Source organism: Haliotis rubra, unplaced genomic scaffold (genome assembly GCF_003918875.1).
Source record: "Haliotis rubra isolate DU_JTF1 unplaced genomic scaffold, ASM391887v1 Scf273, whole genome shotgun sequence".
In the NCBI taxonomy this organism is placed as follows: Eukaryota; Metazoa; Mollusca; class Gastropoda; order Lepetellida; family Haliotidae; genus Haliotis; species Haliotis rubra.
In genome coordinates this window covers 33,543-57,968 of record NW_025766814.1, presented here as the reverse complement: position 1 = coordinate 57,968, position 24,426 = coordinate 33,543, and the positions used below count along the sequence as shown (strand labels likewise).

The 24,426-nt window shown below is 40.3% G+C and overlaps 1 protein-coding gene and 1 pseudogene across 2 annotated transcripts in view; both read right to left on the bottom strand.

The window, feature by feature from the left end:
- The window catches only part of LOC124280755 (alpha-L-fucosidase-like), a 116,857-nt gene extending 107,801 nt beyond the window's left edge, over positions 1–9,056 (bottom strand). The window contains exons 1-8 of one of the 2 annotated variants that reach the window (XM_046716733.1): positions 8,633–9,056; positions 8,261–8,367; positions 7,908–8,038; positions 6,676–6,809; positions 5,901–5,998; positions 5,415–5,547; positions 5,028–5,198; positions 280–2,878 (exon numbers count right to left, since the gene is read on the bottom strand). In XM_046716733.1, coding sequence (XP_046572689.1) covers positions 2,644–2,878; positions 5,028–5,198; positions 5,415–5,547; positions 5,901–5,998; positions 6,676–6,809; positions 7,908–8,038; positions 8,261–8,367; positions 8,633–9,033 — 1,410 coding nt within the window. In that variant the 5' untranslated portion in view covers positions 9,034–9,056 and the 3' untranslated portion in view covers positions 280–2,643. Of the gene's footprint in view, positions 1–279; positions 2,879–5,027; positions 5,199–5,414; positions 5,548–5,900; positions 5,999–6,675; positions 6,810–7,907; positions 8,039–8,260; positions 8,368–8,632 lie in introns of those variants that run through there. The other variant, XM_046716734.1, reaches the window with a different exon arrangement.
- Positions 9,057–10,652: 1,596 nt separating this feature from the next.
- LOC124280753 lies at positions 10,653–23,779 on the bottom strand (annotated as a pseudogene).
- Positions 23,780–24,426: the final 647 nt, after the last annotated feature.

Genomic DNA, 24,426 nt, shown 5'->3' with positions numbered 1-24,426 from the left:
TGTTGGCATTACACACATTGCTAACCTCTCTCCACAAGATATCTGACTCTTGATCAGAATGTTTGTAGTTCATGTTCTTTCTCTCTCATGTGTGTCACAATATAGTAAATATTCAAAACTTTCATCATGCATATTTTGCATAAATCATTGAGTTATAACCATGCCCTTTAAAGGGAGATAAGCCTTACTCTTACAACACCCTCTGTTGTCATGTCAGGTTTCTTAGATTTAAGAGATGCATTAAAGTGGACAAATAAACAAGCAAGAAAATATTGGTTATAATGTTCATATATGCAGTCAAAGCAGCATTCATTTTATTATGAGAACCACTTTCATTTGTAGCACAAGAATTAAAGTAAAATAGCAAACATGTCTATTTGGACCATCCCATTGTCAGACATTTCATTGTAAATAAATTATGTTATTGAAAATGTCCACTATTCAGTTGTCAACCATGTATATCATTGTGAAGGCCCATCTTGTATATTTGTCAACCATTTGTGTCATTGTGTAGGTCCATCCCATTATCAATGATATGTTTATAACCTGTGTTAATGTTAACTATTTATGTCATGGCGAAGACAAGGGAGACAATGTCAATTCAAGGGAGATAACCTTTGTTCTTACATTTTTTGTCATGTCAGGTTTCTTAGGATTTAATATGTGTTGAAGTTGAGAAAAAAGGATAGAAATTTTGGTCATAATCTTTATATATGCATTCAAGGAAGCATTCTTTTTATAATGAAAACAAGTTCCTTTTGTAATACAAAAATGTAAGTTAAGTAGCAAATGCATTTGTTGGGGCCATCTCTTTGACAAATATGTTATGGAAAAGGTCTTCTTTTATAATTGTCATCAATTTATGTCATTGTTAAGGCCCATCTCTTTAATTGTCCATGATTTGTGTCATAATGAACACACATCCCATTATAAACCATATGTTTATTTCCTTGCAAAGACCCTATCCTTTTTTTCTGATTTTGCTTTTTTTCAGGTATACATACAGGTTGACATATGTAAGAGTATACTGTTCATTATACATGTATATAACTTCAGTATAATTGTACAGAGTCAATAACATTGTTACATGTACATCGAAGTAATTTACCTACTCAACGGTTCTAAATAGCTTGTGTAAACTGGACCATAGTTTTAGGAATTAGGGTTCCTGGTGAAGGTTAATGTGTACATATTTTGTGGTATTATAATATTGTATGAGTTGTCTCTTAATGTATGAAGTATTTGGAATGAAACAGTTGTATATGATATTCTTGACTAAAATATTTTTGCATTTAGTGCATTGTCATGCTTTCCTTTAATCCCAAACATTACCTGGGAATTTGTAAAACTCAATTCTACATCTACAGTTCTGAGCCATATTTTCATTTCACGCCATATGCTTTCCACCTTGTCACACTCCCAGAATTGTTTCGTCGTGATCGCTACAAGAGGTACATTTAGGGCTATCCACATAGTTGATTTTGTAGAGGAAATGTCTGACTGGCAATATTCTGTGAATGGTTCTGTACTGCAGCCATCTTAATTCGGTACTTGCAGTACATTTATTTGTGTTCGAGTTGAAACGTTTCCAGCCAAAGTCTGAGTAGTGCGAACCAGTGACGTGTTCCCACTTATCATTTAACAAAGCGTGAATCAACTGACATATCATACTTTGGTGTCCCAGGTGATTGTTTGTACATTTCATTATAAACGGATACACTGGATTACATAATTTACGTCTGGATAAAGTAATACCTATTGAATTTGCATAACATAAAACGGCTTGTTTAACACCCTCATATTTAAGAAAGTCTGTGTCTAGGGTGTATAAGGCACAGAATTCTTCCTTAGAATATAATCTGCCGTTTTCATTCAATAAATCGTTTACGAATATTATACTTGTTTTTCCCAACTTCTATAAGAAATAGTCTCATTTCCAACTTTTATGTTATCATTATTCCAAATACTTTGAGAGAGTACCGGTAGGTCACACTCAGTTTTTACATGTCCTTTGTATCTTCTAACAATATTAGACCAATCTTTAAAGACTTCACTCTATTTTCGATATATGTTTTATCTGATATCCACAATAAGTTGTGACTGTGAAATCTGTGCATAAATAATGATTTCCAATTTGATGAGGTGCTTTGTAATCTCTCTACCCATTTCAGTTTTTGTGAAGATATAACATTTTTAATCATTGGAACTTTAAGCCCCCCATGTTCCAGATTTAGCACAACAGTATCTCTTTTAACTTTATCTGGCTTGTTTTGTGATATAAATCTAAAACATCGTTTTTGGAAATTGTCTATAACAGATTCAAGTGGGCGAGGAAGTGTAGAAACCAGGTGGTTTAACTTGGGCAGGAGGGAGGATTTTAAAACTGTGATTCTTCCATAAGGTGTAAGATTTCTTGCTAACCAGATGTTCATTAAGTGTTTTATTTGTAGGAACTTTCTTCGTAATATAATTGGCTTATGTTATCTATATCAATAACGAAATTTATTCCTAACAGTTTGAAATTGTTCTGAAAAAGTTCCACTCCTTACATAGTTTGATACGAGATCGTCTCTTGGATCCTATCCATATTAATCTTGTTTTCTTCTATATTAACCTTTAAAGACCCATCCTGTTGTGAACCATTTATGCCATTGCGAAGACCCATGCCCACTGACATGGCATCTGGTTGACAGGGATGGGAGGGATTGTGATGCTGATTCCTTTGGGTGAAGCATTCTGCCAGGAGAAGGAGCCTTCAGTGTAGCCAAGGAGACTGACTTTCATTCCAGTTTTTGGCAAAGCTGATCCAAGGATGAGTTGACCTGGTTGTGGCCAGTTGAGGACAATGGCGTACACCGTCCCCCCTTTCTGTGTGTACCTGAAGAGATATCACACAGTGTAGTTTACAAGACTTCTGAATCTGACGTATCTCTGTAAATGGAAAAATGTCAGAGCACTTGTATACTCCACATAAGTTACTTTTGATCTCAGAGATTGTGTGGTCGAGAGCAAACAAAAGTAATGTTACTAGGCAGTTACCATTTCTTCATTGTTGTGTTTGCAATTAATGAGATCTTTAATATTTCTTTAATTTTAAATCTTCAGGATTATTATAAAGCACTTATTAAGATTACTCATTTGTTGAAAGAGAAATATGTTGACTTCATGGCATAAAGTAGCTCTGAGTATGGTTCTGTCATTCTGTGCAAGGAAAGCAGAAAATAACTTCAAGGTGTGGAATATGTAAAGTACCAACCCAACTCCTGGTGTGACTGTGTCATTGTGTGCCAGTCAAGGTGTGGGATATATAGAGTACCTACCAAACTCCTGGTGTGACTGTGTCATTCTGGGCCAGTCAAGGTGTGGAATATATAAAGTACCCACCAAACTCCTGGTGTGACTGTGTCATTCTGTGCCACCCAAGGTGTGGAATGTATAAAGTACCCACCAAACTCCTGGTGTGACTGTGTCACGCTGGGCCAGTCAAGGTGTGGGATATATAAAAGTACCTACCAAACTCCTGGTGTGACTGTGTCATCGCTGTCATATAAAGTACCTACCAAAGGTGTGGGATATATAAAGTACCTACCAAACTCCTGGTGTGACTGTGTCATTCTGTGCCAGTCAAGGTGTGGGATATATAAAGTACCTACCAAACTCCTGGTGTGACTGTGTCATTCTGTGCCAGTCAAGGTGTGGGATATATAAAGTACCTACCAAACTCCTGGTGTGACTGTGTCATTCTGTGCCAGTCAAGGTGTGGGATATATAAAGTACCTACCAAACTCCTGGTGTGACTGTGTCATTCTGATCCAGTCAAGGTGTGGGATATATATAAAGTACCAACCCAACTCCTGGTGTGACTGTCATTGTGTGCCAGTCAAGGTGTGGGATATATAGAGAACCTACCAAACTCCTGGTGTGACTGTGTCATTCTGAGCCAGTCAAGGTGTGGAATATATAAAGTACCTACCAAACTCCTGGTGTGACTGTGTCATTCTGTGCCACCCAAGGTGTGGAATGTATAAAGTACCCACCAAACTCCTGGTGTGACTGTGTCACGCTGTGCCAGTCAAGGTGTGGGATATATAAAGTACCTACCAAACTCCTGGTGTGACTGTGTCACGCTGGGCCACCCAAGGTGTGGAATATATAAAGTACCTACCAAACTCCTGGTGTGACTGTGTCATTCTGTGCCACCCAAGGTGTGGAATGTATAAAGTACCCACCAAACTCCTGGTGTGACTGTGTCACGCTGTGCCAGTCAAGGTGTGGGATATATAAAGTACCTACCAAACTCCTGGTGTGACTGTGTCATTCTGTGCCAGTCAAAGTGTGGGATTTATAAAGTACCTACCAAACTCCTGGTGTGACTGTGTCATTCTGGGCCAGTCAAGGTGTGGGATATATAAAGTACCTACCAAACTCCTGGTGTGACTGTGTCATTCTGATCCAGTCAAGGTGTGGGATATATGAAGGACCTACCAAACTCCTGGTGTGACTGTGTCATTCTGTGCCAGTCAAGGTGTGGGATATATAAAGTACCTACCAAACTCCTGGTGTGACTGTGTCATTCAAGGTGTGTGCCTGTGTGACTGTGTCATTCTGGGCCACCCAAGGTGTGGAATATATAAAGTACCTACCAAACTCCTGGTGTGACTGTGTCATTCTGTGCCAGTCAAGGTGTGGGATATATAAAGTACCTACCAAACTCCTGGTGTGACTGTGTCATTCTGGGCCAGTCAAGGTGTGGAATATATAAAGTACCTACCAAACTCCTGGTGTGACTGTGTCATTCTGTGCCAGTCAAGGTGTGGAATATATAAAGTACCTACCAAACTCCTGGTGTGACTGTGTCATTCTGTGCCAGTCAAGGTGTGGGATATATAAAGTACCCACCAAACTCCTGGCATGACTGTGTCATTCTGGGCCACCCAATGTGTGGGATATATAAAGTACCCACCAAACTCCTGGCATGACTGTGTCATTCTGTGCCAGTCAAGGTGTGGAATATATAAAGTACCTACCAAACTCCTGGTGTGACTGTGTCATTCTGTGCCACCCAAGGTTTGGAGGAGTAGATAGCCTCCCCATTCAGCTTCAGCCAGTCTCCCATCTGTCTCAGTCTCTCCTCATAGATGGGGCTAATCATGCCATATTTGGTTGGACTGACATTGATAACCAGGTTCCCTCCACAGCTGAAATGATAAATATCAACCTTGAAAGTATTTGCCTGAATCACTATTTGAGATTTTTTATTATTGTTATGATGTCCATATTTACTTGAGACACATGTTTCCTTTTCTTCCTAGCTGCCAGAATTAAATGTCCAGGGTTGCATCTGTCAGATCTGCCAGAAACGATAAACAATGTCCAAAACTCACTCATTGATTGACATATGATATAGTACACACCTGACAACTTGAACAAGCCGTGTTATAATCTCCTCCATGGTCAAATAATCTGCCAGGACAGCCTCTCGACGGAATCCCCATGATGCCTTGTCAATTGTCAATCCACCCTCCCACTTCCTTGGCTGAAGTACTCCTTTAACAGGTAAAAGAATCAAATATATTGTTACAACCTTATTGTAATCATCAGGTTAAAACATTCTCTCATCATGCCAAAGACCTGGGTTTGATTCACCACATGGGTACAATGGTGTCCCCACAGTGATCTGGCAACATTATTGCTAAAAGTGGCATAAAACCATACTCACTGATAATCAGTGAAGAGATGGGTTTTATTAAATTAAAGTTATTCGATAAATTAAGTTAAGATTTTGTTGAGTGTATTCAATGTACATACAGTGATAATATGTGACTGCATTTTAACATTCTTTTCAAATTTTGAGTTTTCAATATATAACAATATCCATGTTTACTGTATTAAAATGTTACCTGGATTGAACCTGTCTGAACATGTCAAGTATCCCCCATGATGACATTCATCCCCCTTTCCCCATCTGTCATTGACGACAGCCTTATCCTTCACTGGGCTGTGAAAAACAAACATTTAGCCATTTGACACAATGATGAGAGCATGTTGCTGTGATGGGTGGTACTGTCTTGAAATCCAGTCATTTGTGATAAGACAGTCTGTCGTACAGACCCTGAAGCAAATATATCCAAGAAAGCCCACGCAAGTCTAGAAAATGTGGCAAGTCTAGATTTCCTCAGCTTCAAATGAAGAAAGTCTCAGGGCTCCTTTTCATTATATTATTTTTTTTTTTACTATGAACACTTTTCAGTAAAATATGTTCATTTCTGAGACTAGTTGTTAGTCTAGATAAGACTGTGATCTGTATATAAATAGGAAGAAGTCACCCTGCTTCTAACAAAGTAGTGTAAATGTTATGTTATTCAAAATAAATATATATTTAGTTATTCACTTTGTATTGGGTAACAGGAGACAGAAAATTGTTCTGGTTAAAGTGGGGAGGTGTAAATATTTACACTTTATTGTACTTTATGTGAAGCACAGTTAGGTTTTGATTTGATTTCTGTTGTTCTTAGTAGGAAATCTTCATAGTTTCTTTTCTCATATATTTCTGGAAAAGATGTGAAATCTTAAAGTTGGTTTGGGCCATGTTTAGCATTAAGTGATACTTTTACCTTGTGCACAATGTCACAATTTTAATTGGTGGGAATATCTTTCCAATTCAGGAGCACATACCTGTCGTTGTACAGCCAGGCCAAAAATTCCTTGGAACCCCAGTAAGTGTCTGGGGCATCCCAGTCTCCATCAGACCACAACAGGTCCGGTTCATAGCTGTTCACAAGCTCGTATAACTCAGGAATAGTCTTTTGCTGAAATATATTGATTTAAATGCTTCTTCATGTCACACCTTGTGATGACAATAGGTTGAATTACTTGCTCCAGATAAGCTTTACATGAAAACTGGTGAATTCCATTATTGAACCAGCTCCAAAATTTACTGAGCTTTAGATTTGTAGACTTTGTCCATGAGGGGTGAGAATGATCAAAATGTCATTGTGACTAACCTGTAAAAGCTGTTGCAAAGAAGATATCCTGAGAGAAACAAATAAAGGATCACAGGAACATTTAAGCGTTCCTTTAATATTTTCCAGTTTTCATCCCCAGCTTTGAATAGCACTGTGATGATGAAAACTGGAAAAATAATAAAGGAACGCTTGAATGTTCCTGTGATCCTTTATTTGTTTCTCTCAGTATATCTGGTATGTACTACAGTCTTTTAGGGAGGCAAGCTTTACCTTACCTGAAGGAGTCAGATTAGATCATAAATGAAGTCCACATTTTGCAACCTCTTGCCTCTAACCAACCTACTCACCTTCCTCTCACCAACCTACACACCAACCTCTAACCAACCAGAATCACCAGCCAAATTCTACAGACAAACTCACATCTGTGAAGATCAATTTATCTTCAGCAAGCCATGCTTGTCACAAGAAGTGACTAATGGGATTGGGGTGAGACTCACCGACTGAGTTAATATGCATGTCATCATTTCCCAAATGTGTAGATCATGATGTCAATCAGTGGTCCAGATTTGATTATTTACTGACCATGACATATAGATGGAATTATTGCTGAGTGCAGTAACAAGCAACAAAGAATGAAACAAAATAGACGAACCTATTTAGCGTCACACACTCACCGACAACTTTATTAAAGATATCAGAATCAGCTTACCAACCCAAATTACATGATTTAGGCAACAGGTAGACAAGTAAAGTGTCTACTTTACATGCTGAAGTCTTCTTGGGTTCAGAAATGATATGTGAAACCTTCTTTAGGTGTCCCCTCCCCATATATTGCACAAAAAAGGCCAAAATGGCATAAAGCCTCATTAACTTAATAACTCACACCTCACACCAGCACCAAAACACACTCCAATGACAAACCCTCAGTTTTGTTAAGCTGACCTCAGGAAACTTGGTGGTGGTGTAGTTGTTTGCCTTGTCCTGTAGATAAAGAGGGTTGAACCACTCATACATAGAGTGGTACAGGCCAAGGTGAATATCTGTCTTTGACTTGAGTGCTCGTGCCATCTCACCTGTTGACAACGTTAGGTGTTGAAATGAGAGAAATGACAGAAACATGCATCTTGGAGTCCACAGCTTTCTTTCCAAATTGATTTAATTGTTTTTAATCTGTTTTCCAGAATTTGCAAGAATAGGGAAAGTTTCTTCATACAAAACCTAGAAATTGTATTTTAGAAAATTAGGAGAGATCTTATGATTTGGATTGGAAAATATGGTTGGAAATGTATAATTACCAACAATATCTCTCTTGGGACCAACCATCATCGAGTTCCAGTTAAAACTGACGTTAGTCGGCCAGTTGCAAAACCCTCCATGATGTTTAGTTATAAAGACTGTGTATCTGAAAACATGAACTGAGGTGACAGCCACTTGCTGTGTATATCAATTGAAATGGGTAGAATGTACCATGGTGATAACAACTAACATTTGTGGTCCCTTTAGGTTTGTTATAACCACAGCTGAATGTATATTTTCCCTATGATTGTTAGCACAACTGGCTCCACTCACTCACCTTTTGTTCTTTCTCTCACCCTTTTACTCACTCACTCACTATTTCACTCACTCACCCTCCCTCTCACTCACTCACTGAATGATGAACGTCATACTTAGCTCCAGAAGCAGCAAACAGTTCAGCCCAAGCTTCAGCATCATAAAACTCTGCCGTGAAATCACTTGAGAAGTCAGCATAGGTGAAGTCAGGTTTATAGTTGTCCTGCATATACTGCACATACTTTGGATTTTTGTCCCCTTGCCATCGTTGCCAAAACCACTCGTTTCCAAAACTTGGAACTGAAAAGACTCCCCATGACACAAAGACTCCAATTTTGGCTTCATCATACCATGCTGGTAATGGCCTGGAATCTAGGGACTCCCATGTTGGGTCATAGCGAATCTCAGTCTTCCTTCCTGAACGTCCATCTGCTGTCGTTGTTAAAGCTAGCAATATTAGGACAATTATCTTTGTGCCCATTCTTGATGAGAGACGTGTGTGTTTGTGATCCTGCATCAATGTTTGATGATATCTTTAAGTGATTCTTTTTATAGCCAAGGTAAGGTCAAGGACAGGCGATATCTGATCAGGTGACTAAATGTTCAAGGTAAAAGATAGACTGGTTGATGATGGTTGATAATAAGTTTCTATTGTGTGTTTTTTTCTTTTGTAACCTTGATATGATATTTGTACTTATCGTGTGCCTTAAGCTTAGTACTCTGAAGGTGCAGGACTTATGACGGTGAAATTTGATATAATTGTTGACATAATAATTCGAAACAAGGACAATTAAAGATGTAAAGGTATAAATTTTTCAAAATTTTAATATATTCTCAAGAAAGCTTGAAATCTGAATATGGAAATTCCTTCGGCTCACATGTCAAGAGAAGGTTAATGGTAGAAAACATCTTGTCACATTTATTCATTCATATTTTCAGTCCAGGTAGAATTGTTCCAGGCCATGTAAATAACTACAATATTTAGGATGCAAATACAACAAAGGGGTCATGACTGATCAATAAAAACAACTGCAAAGGCTATTGTTGTGGAACATATAACTGCATATAGTATGTATCAAGTACATAACATTATTGAAACATTATCTTTTGTTCAAACACATTATACTTGTTTATATTCTGATTTATTGGCATATCATTGTTATATCTATGAATTCTTCTGATGTATTTAACCCGTGAAGGTCCGGGTTAGAATGAGCCTTCAGTAACCCATGCTTGTCGTAAGAGGCGACTAACGGGATTGGCTCGCTGGCTTGGTTGACACATGTCATCAGTTCCCAATTGTGTAGATCGATGCTCCGGCTGTTGATCACTGGATTGTCTGGTCCAGACTCAATTATTTACAGACCGCCGCCATATAGCTGGAATATTGCTGAGTGCGGTGTAAAACTAAACTCACTCACTCTAATGTATTCATTGCAACAATGGATTTAAAACTTATCAAAACAAACGTGAATGGATGGCATTGTGTTAAATCTGTTGCTGTTAGAACTTTTTAAAAATTTCTACACAAAAAGTAGACCCTGTAAAATAATTGAAGTATATTTTTTAGTTGCTTCCCTTTATTGTGTCAGCATTTAGTGATGCTGTTGATGGTTCCCCTATTCATCCCTTCAGGAAAAATCTAAGCTGAAAAGGTTATGGGACAGTGACAGTTATTTTGTATTGCGATCATGGTCATGGATCTGCTAGATGGGTTGGTGCAAGGAACAGAAGTTGATATGTGCAGTTGAGCAGGTGTCTTGAAGAATGTAGCTGACAGAGAACACCTTCAGGCACAAGAACTCAAGTTAACCTTTGACTGTAGACTTAAAGCATTATTGTTAGCATCGAGATGGTTTGGTTGGTAACAAAACAATTGCAACATCCTTATAACATCCTCTAGAAGGATTTCAGCACCATGTTCATGCTCATCGGCTTTAACAACAATGGTAAATGTCTAAGACAAGCTGTTCCTCTAATGCTGAGACACTATGATACTTTTCTCATTTGTTGATCACTGGATTGTCTGGTCTTATTTACAGACTGCCACTTATAGCTGGAATATTGCTGAGTACTCACTCACTCACTCACCCATATGATGCTGAAGAAACCTCATAACAAAACAGAACACATTAATTTTGCCAAAGATTTTATGTTCACACAATTATATATATATAACTGTGAAAGAAACACACATAAAATTAATAAATTGAAATAAATTACATGCATTTTGTATCATGCAGATGGTTCCACAAATCATGCAGAACCAAAACCATTTACACCATGATTAACAGTCTTGATATTTCAAACTCAACAGGAAACATCAAATTTATGACTAAACTTTATTACATCACTATATATACTACATCATACAGATTTTTTCATTGGCTGGTTCAGTTTTTAACATTGCTCATCTTGAACACCCATGCCCACTTACACGGCATCCTGTTGGCAGGTATGACTGGAATAGTGATGTTAATCCCCCCATTGGGACCAGCACTGGTCCATTCAAATGATCCAGAAGTGTACCCCAGAAGAGTGACTACGGTCTTGGCTGTGTCAGGCAATGGTCGGCGAAGGGTGATGACACCTTCAGTCGGCCAGCTGAAGATGATAGCATAGACATCGGTAGCTTCATTGGACTTCTTCGATGTATACCTGAAGGTTGATAAATGTCAGTGAGCAGGGCATACAAGTACCTCTGTTTGAAACTCATGGCTGTTGTACCTGTTTCTGATTTTGATCTTTCAGATTTCCAGTGTAATGATGGAAAGTGACATGTTTCACTGTGTACAGTTTGGTTCCTTAGGTATGCCATTGTCATATGTTGTCATTCAGCTTTCAGACAGAAATGAACTATTAATACCTAATGACTAAATCTGACCTGATTCAATCCCAACAGGCAATGAAATATTTTGCATATTTGGAGGCTCATATCTTTGAAAATGTACAACGTGGTTGATATGATATGTGGATAAATGTTAATGTTTTTGCTGCTAAAAAAGTATATGTAACCTATCATTAGCAATGTGCATCAATGCATGTTCTTGTGCCCACAGGGGCGGTGGGGTAGCCTAGTGGTTAAGGCGTTCGCTCGTCACGCTGACGACCCGGGTTCGATTCTCCACATGGGCACAATATGTAGAGCCCATTTATGGTGTCCCCCGCCGTGATATTGCTGGAATATTGCTAAAAGCGGCGTAAAAGCAAACTCACTCACTCACTCACTCTTGTGCCCACACAAAGTTCCAGAACAACCTATCAATCATTACAATCCCTGTTCCTGCTATTATGCCCGAAACTGACCCACACTTGTTATTTATAAACTGCCGTGATGGAACATGTATGATAATGTCATAAAGAAAAGACACATATAGTTTATGTAATCATATCTGATTTAAAGAAAACTAGCAAAGCAGACGCTATGCCGAAACATATGAAGATTCTGGTGATCATTAGTTTTCACTTACCATAATTCTGGGGGACTTGTTTCGTTCTGGTATGTCCAAGGTCTTGAGCTGTAGATGGCCTCACCATTGACCTTGAGCCACTGCCCCATCTGCCTCAGTCGCTCTTCATAGATAGGGCTGATTACACCGTAGTGAGTCGGTCCAATGTTCATCAGCATATTGCCATTACAGCTGAAGATAGATGGTAAAAGACAGGTAAGGAATAGGTTCATAACACACTTATCCATCTTTTAACTAATATAATGTGTTGTGGGAGGGGCAGGTCACATCCTCAAAACCTACTCTGAAAGGAGAAAATGATATTATTAGTTTGTTAGTTTACCTTCCCCCTAAAAGAACTTTCATCACATCCAGTAGGCTGACCAAATTACCAGAGGAAGATATATTCATTGTAAGTATTTTTGCTCACATAAAAACAATACATAAGCAATTGAAAGAGCAATAACTGTTTCCAATCCATGTTTTATGCTTTCACTCCTTCTGGATGTGATCCCCGACCGCGTCATACCAAAAGACGTTAAAATATGGTACTTGTTGGTCCCTGCCTGGCGTCGGCATTAATGGGTACAACAAGGACTGGTCGGCTTGGAGTCAGTATAATGTGTCTGAGTGGGGTATTCATGCTTCACTGCGGCATGGTATCTCAGTGGGCTAGCACTATAAAACCAGCTTCAGTCTGGGCTAGTACAAGCAGCCGCACATACACATACACACACATGCACGTCGTCATATGAGCGAAATATTCTCAAGCACGATGTAAAACCCAATTTCACCTCACCTCACCTCACCTTCTGGATGCAGATCGATTTTCTGATATTAAGGCTGATATCTAAGAATGATCAGAATAATCATTGTATTTGACCAGGTCCTCAATATTGTCCGTCCCGACTGATGATAAATAAAGGAGGTGATATGTTTGATTGTACACAATGATGATAGTACCTACCTGGCCATCTTTATTTGTATCATATATTAGTGTAAGACCCCAACTGATTATGTTTTTATCTGTTGGCTATATCTTGCTAAGAAACCTACCCATTATGTATATACTAAAGTGGGGTACCTGACTGTTTTAGCTAGAGTCTCAATGAGCTCCTCTATGGTCAGGAAGTCTGATAGGGGAGCATTGCGTCGGAAGCCCCATGACCTCTTGTCTATTGTCATGGCATTCACCCACTTGTGCTTCTGCAAAACACCTGAAACATAAGAAAAGTTAAGTTTCTGTTCTGGACAAGAACAAAGACTCATCGACAGTGAACCAAATTCTTACATTCCTATAAATGAGAAGCTTACAGCTTTGTCAAATATTGCTGATTATGGCTTGAAATTGGTATTTATTATGTAGCCTTTACGCCTTACCAGGATTGTACCTGTCACCACATGTGAAGACACCGCCATGGTTACATATGCAGTCAGTGCACCACCGGTCATTGGTCACCACAACATCCTTGACTGGGCTAAGCAAATAATAGTCAACATAAATAGATTTCTGTCTCTGATGAGTTAAAGTAAGAAACACAATACACTTGTCAACCATACAACTTTTTGAAAGCTTAACTGAGGCCATGAATGTTCAAACCCTGATCAAACCACCTTCAGCATGATGTTCTTGTTATAATGGCATACCGAAACTGAAAGTGCAATCCTCCTTGTCTCCGGGAACAATGACACACAGCCAAGACACCAAGCCCTATCACCAGGATGATTTATCATACTTCTTATGACTGGGAAAGGTTGCTTTGGTACACCTTGGACCTGGCATTTCTCACCTGTCATTGTATAGCCAAGCCAGGAACTCCCGGGATCCCCAATACCACGAATCGGCTGATTTGTCTCCATCAGACCACACAACGTCAGGCTTGTAGGTGTTGACAAGCTCATATAATTCTGGCAATGTCTTGGTCTGGATAAGATACGATGAACTTTCTTCACGTTTTTAACACTGAATAAGTGTACATATGCTTTAATCTTAATCTAAAACCACTAAGACAGAGTCAGTAGGAGAATATATGCAATTATGTCATAACATTCCCTCTGGATTATGGTTGAGTTTTTCCTGTGAGTACCACTGAGACAAACAGAAATGACCAAAAAAAATTAAACTAAGTCATAGTTATCCCTAGTGGTATGCCTGTGAACTTACGTGATTATCTTGTTCTTTGAAAACCTTCATAATTTTTCTGTAGGCTTATAGGTGTTGACAAGCTCAAACAATTATGGCAATGTCTTGGTCTGAATAAAATAACTAACTTTCCTCACATTTCTAACACTGAATAATTGTACAAATACTTTAATCTCAATTCACAACTACTGAGACAGTATAATTTTATATGTTTCCATGCACGAAACAAAGCTGATAACATGATGTAGTATTATTTCAAGTCTGAGCACTATCTCAAGTATTTTCATAAATACAATTTGAACTTGGCTTAAAATGAAGGAAGTGTTTGTTTACAAAGCTTATGAAAGGCCAAGTCTTTGTTCAGGTAGCAGTCTAGCCATGGACTGATGTCTTTCAACAACAATTTAGACTTCAGTAGAAATCTAGTTAAGACAATGTTGAGTTCATGTTATGAACAGTTGGTATCAACGATATTAGCTGATACATGTACTTCAACACAGGCTGATGATATGGTCAGAATGTTACAGTGGACTCTTATGGACATGGAAGTGGCTTTGTCACTTTCCTTTACAGAATATAGCAAATGAAGCATTTGTATTTCAACACATCAAGTGGTCAAGAGGTGACTTCACATTTTTAAATATTTCCATTGGTCATATTTGACGATGTTTTTCTAAATGTATCTCACTACATGTGCCCATTACTAAATGTGTGGTAACTGCTTTGAGAAATTAAATAGTTATCAATCTGTAATTTCATTCAGAGGATGAGAGTTGAGACAATATTGCATGTACAAGTCTCAGGCTGTATGCTTGGAATTTATAAAATGCACAATATGAAAGCAACATAATCATTTCACTTGAATTATCTTACCGAGACAAAGTCCCGGGTTGTGAAGTTGTTGGCCTTGTCCTTCAGATACAGAGGGTGGAACCACTCAAACAGGGAGTGGTACAGGCCAAAGTGGAGGTCTGTCTTGCTGCGGGATGGCCTGGGCTAGCTCACCTGTGACCAATTGTAGATGCCATTTAGTTACAGACGGTCAACCAAGCCACTGAGCATGACCTTCCCATCCATTTTATCACCTATTTTCACCACCATCATTGACTTGATCCACAAACAAGTATTGTCACTAAGGTGACATAATTCCCCGCCGCAAATTATCAAATCAAACTTATAAAGTAATGAAAGTTTAAGTTAAATGTCAACAAAAACATGACCAGTCAACCTCTCTTGATATCTTGCTCTTTAGGTGTTCAAACACACACATATTTTCAAGACTGACTTTGACCTTGAGTCATCGTGTATGAAATATGCAAAAAAATTGCTTTTTGAAAAACATTTAAGGGAAGTCTTGAAGGTCTTTGAAGAAAATCCAGTGAATCATTTTTGAAATATCTTGCTGACAATTCAGGTTAACATGCTGAAATCTTCAAAGTGTCTGTGGCCTTGAAAATTAAGTGAAGGTCACCAAAATCGACTGGGCCCTGCGCCTTCCCTGGATGAAGCTTGGTGTCAAATATGAAGAAACTCCAGAGAACGGTTCTTGAGATAGCTTAACATGCAGGTTTACAAGCTGAAATCTTCAAAGTGTCGCCATGACCTTGAAATTTATGTGAAGGTCACCAAAATCAACTGGGCCCTCCGCCTTAAATAAAAGCCCCCCCTAGAAAAAACTTTGTATTGAATATGAAGAAAATCCAGTGAATGGTTCTTGAGATAGCTTAACATGCAGGTAAAACGTTAAAGTCCCCTTATGACCTTGAAATGAAGGTCAAGGTCACCAAACCTGACTTGGACCTTTCTTATACTGTGATGAACCTAGGTACCAATTGTGAAAAGAATCTATTGAAGAGTTCTTAAGAGATTCCAATTCGTATGTACGTACGTACGTACGGACGGACGGACGGACAGAGCCTAATACTATATCCCCCGCTTCGCGCAAAACGTGCGGCGGGGGATAACAAGTCATCAAACTGATCACCCAGTCCAAATTTAGTGTTGTTTACATGGCAGATAGTTACATTGAACAAGAACTAAGCTGTACCATCTGCAATGTTGTTTCTTACCCACAATGTCTCTTTTTGGTCCAACCATCTGGGAGTTCCAGTTGAAGGAGACATTGGTTGGCCAGTTGCAGAATCCCTCATGATGCTTGCCAACAAACACAATATACCTGCAAGAGATGGTGTAAAGTGTAAATGGGGTAACGGTCAGATTGGTCATCAACAGTACTACAACTGCTTTCAAGAAGCATATAATAGTGGTCTCCAATGGAGGATTCATCCTGTTCACGTCTGCACCATACCTATGTTTTTTGGTTCACAGTGGTAAATGTCAAAGACCAACAATGGTTAAGTCTTTCCTCCCTGTACATCTGACACCCCATGAAACTACTGAAGTACTATTTGAAGTGGGCCCAAGCCAACTCACTCCTGTGTGATGTTTCATGAATGCACACATATTAAGAAAGAAATTCTCCTAGATTCCTACTGTTCATGTATACGTAGATGCATCTTCAAGATGTTCAGAGCACACACTCTGTGCTCTTCAAAGGGTATAATTGAGGCGTAAACATTCCCTCTGGATTATGGTTGCCTTATTCTGTGGTTTCCACAGACACATACAGAATGAAGTGAAAATTTTAACACTAAGTCATAGCTATCCCTTATGGTATGCCCTTCCAACTGACTGAGTTACCTCCCCCTGACCTAGATGTCACTGTATAGTAGTTTGAAAATCCTCACAAATTTTCTGTATGGTATACACTGTACACGTGTATAGAGTGGAGTGAAAAATTGACTTCTATCAGCTTGTTTTCTACACTGATCCATCCCTATATAGGTTAGTGTTGTCGACATTAGTCCTTTGGACATCGTTATTTTATATTATTTTTACGTTTGTACTTGATATATATTTTCCGCCCTTTTTCCTTTGTCTAACTTTAAGCTATGGCTAAGAATAAGTGCGCGTGCAATGTCAGAAGTTCATGCCGGATTTAGACCCCATTCTCTCTGCATTTCTTGTTTTACTGGTAATCATTGTACCCTGCAAGATCGCTGCCTTCTGTGTTCAGAGTTATCAGAGGTTGAGTGGTTAAGTATGGATTCTGCAAGATCTCAGACTAAGAAACGTAAATGCTCCCGCCGCCGGGAGGCAAGCAAAGTAAAAAAATCCGCTTCGGGATCCCCGCCATCTTCACAGAGATCTGAATCAAAATCCAAATCTAGATCTAGATCTAAATCGGATGCATCCCATTTGGACATTTCTGCTATCTCGGATTTATTTGCATCGCTTAAATCAGAGTTGCAAGCCTCAGCAGTCAGTCCATGTATGATATGGAAATGAGAAATGAGACCAAGATGAATTCATTACAAAATCTGTTTCATGATGGCATTATGTATCGCAAGACGACCGGTGGTCGCGACTGACTGGGTTGACGATGGCAAGAGCTGGGGGCAAGAGTCAGTTTCTGTGAAACTCGGGGGTGCTCTACCTGGGAAAGCCGGGTATCACCTTATGACCGGATCAGAAGGCCGTTCCCCACAGGGGGAGAAGCCAGGGCTTCATGTGACAGGGACGGGTCAACCTGGCTGACCCCAGGCAGGCTTTAATTGGCGCCCAGGCAAAACAAGCCGTGTCCCTTGTCCCTGGGAGTAAGACGGTCACGCTTTGATCCCAGTCACTCAAAGCCTGCTACCTTATCCCACGCTGGGAATGTGCTGCAGTCATATCCGAAGCGGACTGACTCCATGCCCTCTGCTTGCGCTCTCCCACCTTGGGTTTAATCAACGAGCCACGGCTGCCACGGGGTTAGCGGTATCCAGGACGAGCAGTCCAGTAGCCACGCAAAGCGGATTTCCACGGAGCCATGGATAATTTTTGACACTGATAAGCCACCGCTTTTTACCGCTTGTACCGGACCTCGGATTCGAAGCTACTTCTATTTATCCTCTCTCTCAACCAGAATTCGTTATGAAGGAGGGATTATTGACAGTCCAGCCTATGGATACTTCGGGCCGAAGATTTTGTTCCTGGATGGTTTCTTAGGGAAAGGTTGAATTAATCCATGGACTTTATCCAAGCACACAGTCCCGGACACAGCCTGAGGAGCCGAACGGAGTTACCAGTGGAACTGGGATCGCGTCAGGATGTCTGCCGCTGAAAGGGTTCCCAAGCTATCTCTTCCTCATTCATCGGCACTTAAGTCGGCGTTGGATTCTTACAATTTGAACCTCTCCAAGGCTTACTTCACTTAATGCATTACCCAAGATTATTCAAAAGCCAGTGTATGCTATTCACAATAGACTGATTCCACTTTATGCTCCGCATATGGACAAGGATTTTGCACAGCTACAGGATGCTAGAGCTGCCAGGGATTTTCCATTTTCCTGTTCATCCAAGGATCTCGCAAGGACATGGATGGGGCCGCCCGCTCATCCTTGGACATACTATTCTATACCAACTGGTTTGCTGCGGGAGTCCGGGCATTATTACCACCATTATTCCAAGATTATGAAGGAGTAAAGAAGGACACATTAATTTCCATGTCAGCCGAAGAAGTAGCCATGGCGCACTCATTCTTAGATGTGGTATATCAATCTATAGCTGACGCAACTCACAATCAGCTGTGTACACTTGGACGTTTAACAGCCATGGAGAGACTTCACAAGTTAGATTCAATTAGAAGTCTACCAGAGACAGCTAAAGATGTTTTATTTCAACAGCCCTTGGACTCAGAATGCTTTTACATCACGTAATCTGAATCAGAGATTGGCTATAGCTTTACTGTCACAAAGCAGGAATAAACCTCAGTCCAGACCGAGGAGGGATGTATCTGCTACTATTTCCCGCCAACCTTCTCACAGACATCAGGAGCCACTGCAACGTTCAGCATTTGACAGGGCAGGAGACTCTAGGTCGCGTAATTTCTCCTCGTCAGCACCATCTTCAACTCGGGGCTACTCATCCTCTAGGGGCAGGGGTAGGGGCACCAGGTTTTTTCGTGGCACCAGAGCGGGATCTAGGAAGTTTTGACTCCAATGAAATAGTCCAGTTTACTCAGCCTTACGATTTGGAAATGCCCCTCGATTTGGAAACAGACTTCTAATTTATTCTACCGGTATCCCAATCTCCCGTGAGGGGGTCGGCTAGCACAATATGTGGAGCATTGGACACAGATCACCTCGGACAGCTGGATTCTATCAGTCATAGAGAAAGGTTACATGCTACCATGGGAGAGTCTACCTCCTGTAACCTACCAGCCGGTAGGGAGACGCTTTTCCTGCAAGGGGATCGCCTAGCGGGGGCAATAACGCCATTCAACAACTGTTAGACAAGCAGGACATAGTGGAGATTCCACCATCAGACCCGCCATGCGGTTCTGCTCCTCGATATTTCAAGTTCCCAAGAAAGACACGGAGGAGATGAGGATGATCATAGACTTGAAAGTGTTAAACAAGGAATATTTAAGGAAACCTCCCAAATTCAAGATGGAATCCTGACCAATTTGAGAACTCTTATCCAACCAAATTCCAAATTCATCAGCATAGACCTGAAGGATGCTTATCTTCATGTACCAATACATCCGCAGAGTCTCAGAAGTACCTTCGCTTTTGCTGTAAACGGACGGAGATTTCAATTCCGTGTTCTACCTTTCGAATTTCTCTAGCTCCTTGGCTGTTCACAGTGATCATCAATCCCATTTTTAGCGCTCCTACATCATCGCGTCAGATAACTATCCACGGTTACTTGGACGATTTCCTGCACACGACGAATATAATTACTCAGTCTCTTTTAAAACAGACCAAGTTTATACTTCAGCGTGTTCACACATCTAGGCCTTTGTTGTACACCCGGTCAAGTCAGAACTAGTCCCCACATCAAAAATCAAGTATCTGGGAACCATCCTAGATGCCAAGACGGCACGGCAATTTTTTACACCTCAGGATCGTTGGTACAAGATCCGGACCAAGATTTTCAATCTGTTAGCAAGCAAGGCCGCATCAATTCGGACATGGATATCCCTGCTGGGATCTCTTACGTCTATCCAAGATTTCACGATGAGGGGCAGGATTCATCTTCGCGAACCGCAAATATGGATCAATGGGTTCAGGGATCTGGACTTAGAAACTATGGTATCCCCTCCCTTCATGATTCGTCAGGAATTTTTGTGGTGGACGGTGGACAGCAACGTGCTTCCAGAGTGGAACTGTACCAACGATCCTGAGGTGTAAAAATTCGTGCCGTCTTGGCATCTAGGATGGTTCCCAGATACATCAAGTTCAGGGGCTGTGGTCTCAACAGGAAAGCAATCTCCATATCAACTGTCTGGAGATGTTAACGCTGGTAAAAGCTCTGTCTCATTGGTCTTGGAACCTGCATCAGAAGAACATTATGTTAGTGACAGACAACAGCACAGTAGTAGCCTATATAAACAAACAGGGCGGAACCAAATCTCATTGTCTACTACAGATTACGAAGGAACTTTTCAAAATAGCAGATTCCATGAAAAGTCACATAAAAGCTCGTCACATCCCGGGAAAGGTGAATATTTTGGCAGACTCTCTCTCCAGACAGGACAGAGTGATATCAACAGAATGGACTTTGAATATGGAGGCTTTCAAACTCATCACGGAGAAATGGGAAACACCATCCATAGATCTCTTTCGCAACAGCAAGGAACAATCGCTTACCTACATTTGTGAGTCCTGTTCCGATCCGACAGCCTGGGCAGTGGATGCCCTGTCAATCTCATGGGAAAATCTGATAGCATATGCTTTTCCTCCGTTCAAATTGATACCGGAAGTACTAGCCAAGATCGCCCAACACAACTGTGTAGTCTATCTGGTAGCTCCAGCATGGCCTACCAGAACATGGTTCACGGACCTTCTTCAATTATTGACGGACAAACCCTTACGACTGCCTTGTTGGGAAAATCTTCTCCAGTCAGCCCAAAGTCGGACAGATACCACAAAATGTAAACCTACTAGCTCTTCACGTATGGAGACTATCTATAGTTCCCTCAAGGAGCAGGGATTTAATGAACAAGCAATTTCGCTATCTCGAGTCTATCAGACCTTCAACGCGGCAGCACTGTATGACACCAAGTGGAATGTCTTCATCCTGTGGAGAAGAGAGCAACGACTACTCAATATTCCAGTCACCATACCTATCATAGCAGATTTTCTTATATATCTCAGGATGGTTAAAAAATTAAAACACAATACTATTGAAGGCTATAGATTAGCGATTGCTTCAGTCATGGACTTACAGGGACTATCTGTAGGATCTGATCATTCTTTACACAGGATTATTAGATCTTTCCAGATCAAGGATGTGTCATCGCCGTCATTATTTCCTAAGTGGGATCTATGTTTGGTACTACAGGCTCTACAGGCTCTACAGAAGTCTCCGTTTGAACCTATGCAAGACACTTCCTTAAAATACTTGAGTTTTAAAACTGCTTTTCTACTGGCTTTTGCTACGGCTTCAAGAGTGTCAGAACTGCACGCTATTGACTTTAAATCTATTGCATTCTCGGAAGGGTATAAGATGATGACTTGTAGGACGGGTGCCTGAATTTACAGCCAAGAATCAGTCGGCGATCTGATGGTTTGTTAGGACACAGAGTCTACAGAATACCAGCTCTGCCTGCCCTGCCTCTAGATCTGACAGATCAAGACTGCTTTGTCCGATCCGAGCTCTCAGATGGTATATACACGCACATCTAGTTTTAGACGGAATCGTTAGATCATCTTCTCTCCTGTAAAACAAATGTTAATAATGGACATATCTAAGAATACAATTTCTTCATGGCTCAGGAAGACAATGACGCCTATGCTACGGAGACTTGGATCAAGAATCAGTTAATGTTAGATTCTCGCCACATGAGATTAGGGCATTAGCATCATCAGTAGCGGCATGGGGTTCAGTTTCAGTTGAGCGGAGTGGTGGCTAGTTGTCAATGGAAGTCCTCAAACACATTTATAAATTTTTATTTAAGAGATGTAGCCTGTTCAATGGAAGGCCTTAAGTCCCTGGGTCCGTTAGTAGCTGCACAACACCTTTCCTCCGCCTAGTACCTATTAAAAGGGGGGGGGGGGTGTAGCAGGGATTGGATCATGTGACAAGCATGTTACACACCTGGATTATACGATGATGGAGAGAAGATATAGAGACAGAAGTATTATCAGGTAGGTCACAGTTACGATTATCCCTATTATAGATACTAACCGAACTCAGGTGGTGGTTGACAATTAAAAGGGAATAGTCTCTAATTATTACGGAATTAATCTTAAGGATTGGGAGAATCAACCGGAAGTGACGTCATAAACCGGAAGTGACGTCATACACCGGAAGTGACGTCATAGATCGAAGTGACATCATAGACCGGAAGTGACGTCATAGACCGAATATTGACCGGAAGTGACGTCATAAATGGGAAGTTACGTCATGAGATGACAGAATTCGGGGAAGTTATTGATAATTAGAGACTACTCAATATTTGGACGGAAGTCCAGTGGACAATGATCCAATATTATATTTCACCAGTGAATTATTTACTACTAAGTCATAGTTATCCTTAGAGGATTTTGATCATGGAGAATAACTCACTAGTGGTATGGTATGCTTCAGGACTATTCTTCTAGGGATAGCCCTCCATCCGTATGTGGGATTCAGGCAACCATAATCCAGAGGGAATGTTTACGCCTCAATTAGGAACAATTACATTTATTGTTAGTAATTGTTAGTAAACTTACCTCTGGATTATGGGGTATAGGTCCCGCCCTTCCTCCCCACCTTTCCTCTAGAAGATAAGTGTTTTGTAAACTGTATTCATAAAATTTGTGAGGATTTTCAAACTACTATACAGTGACATCTAGGTCAGGGGGAGGTAACTCTGTCAGTTGGAAGGGCATACCACAAGGGTTAGCTATGACTTAGTGTTAAAATTTTCACTTCATTCTGTATGTGTCTGTGGAAACCACAGAATAAGGCAACCATAATCCAGAGGTAAGTTTACTAACAATTACTAACAATAAATGTAATTGTTCCTGTTACTGGCTTTATGATGAGACTGGGCTGTAGTTTCATACATAAATTAATCAGTCTGTTTAAAAGAAAAACAAAAGCTTTGTGTATTAACATCAAAATGTTGACCATTGTCATCAGGTGTGACAGGTCAAAAAGTTACTGAGCCCTCAACATTGTTGCACACGTAGAAAATTTCCCATCTTCAATTCTAACGTCCATTAACATGGTTTTACTCTTTAGGAATAGTAGCAATCATCTCATACTTAGCTCCAGAATCTGCCAATAGTTCCGCCCATGTGTTGGCATCATAGAATTCAGCTGTAAAATCTTTAGCAAAATCGGCATAGGTCCAGTCTGGTCTGTAGTTGTTCTTCATGAAATCTATGTACTCGGTTATGTTTTTCTCCAGCCAGTTATCCCAGAACCACTGGAACCAAAACTTGGTACTGAGAACACTCCCCAGTGGATGAAGATTCCAAGTTTAGCTTCATCATACCATGGTGGAAGTGGGAAGGAATCTAGGAGGCCCAGTTGGGTTCATAGCGAATTTCTGGAGTTTTCTTGTTGTGTAAAGCACTGGATTGGATAGTTAAAAGGATGACTAGGAAAGCTGTATGAGCTAGAAGGGTAGCCATTTCAACTGTGTAACATTTATAATTGATATGTTATCAGCTACAGATATGTTGGTGTAATTTGGGTCATGATTTTTTTTCTTGGTGGTCTATGCATGATGTGGCCTTGACGTGGGTTGACCTTGTCCTGTAGATACAGGAGGTGGAACAATTCAAACAGGAAGTCGTGACAAAGTGCAGAGCTGTCACATGTTTCACAGCTTCAGACGTCTCATCTAATGATAACTTTAGGCCTCATATGTAATACTTGGTTTGCAGGTTATCTGTTTATATATCCGTGAAGGTCGGGGTTTGAATATTGATATTCGGTAACCCTTGTCGTAAGAGGCGATTAACGGGATCAGGTGGTCAGGCTTGCTGACTTGGTTGACACATGTCATCGGTTCCCACTTGTGCAGATTGATGCTCATGCTGTTGACCACTGGATTGTCTGGTCCAGACTCAATTATTTACAGACTGCCACCATATAGCTGGAATATTGCTGAGTGTGGCGTAAAACTCAGCTCACTCACTCACTCACTCACTCACTATCTGTTCATAAAATTGTTGTAATAAAGCCTGGAATGTAGAAAATATTTAGAATATCAGTAGAAATTCATATCAGAAGCAATATTTTTGTTTCTTAAATGATGAGTATTTACCTAATATCC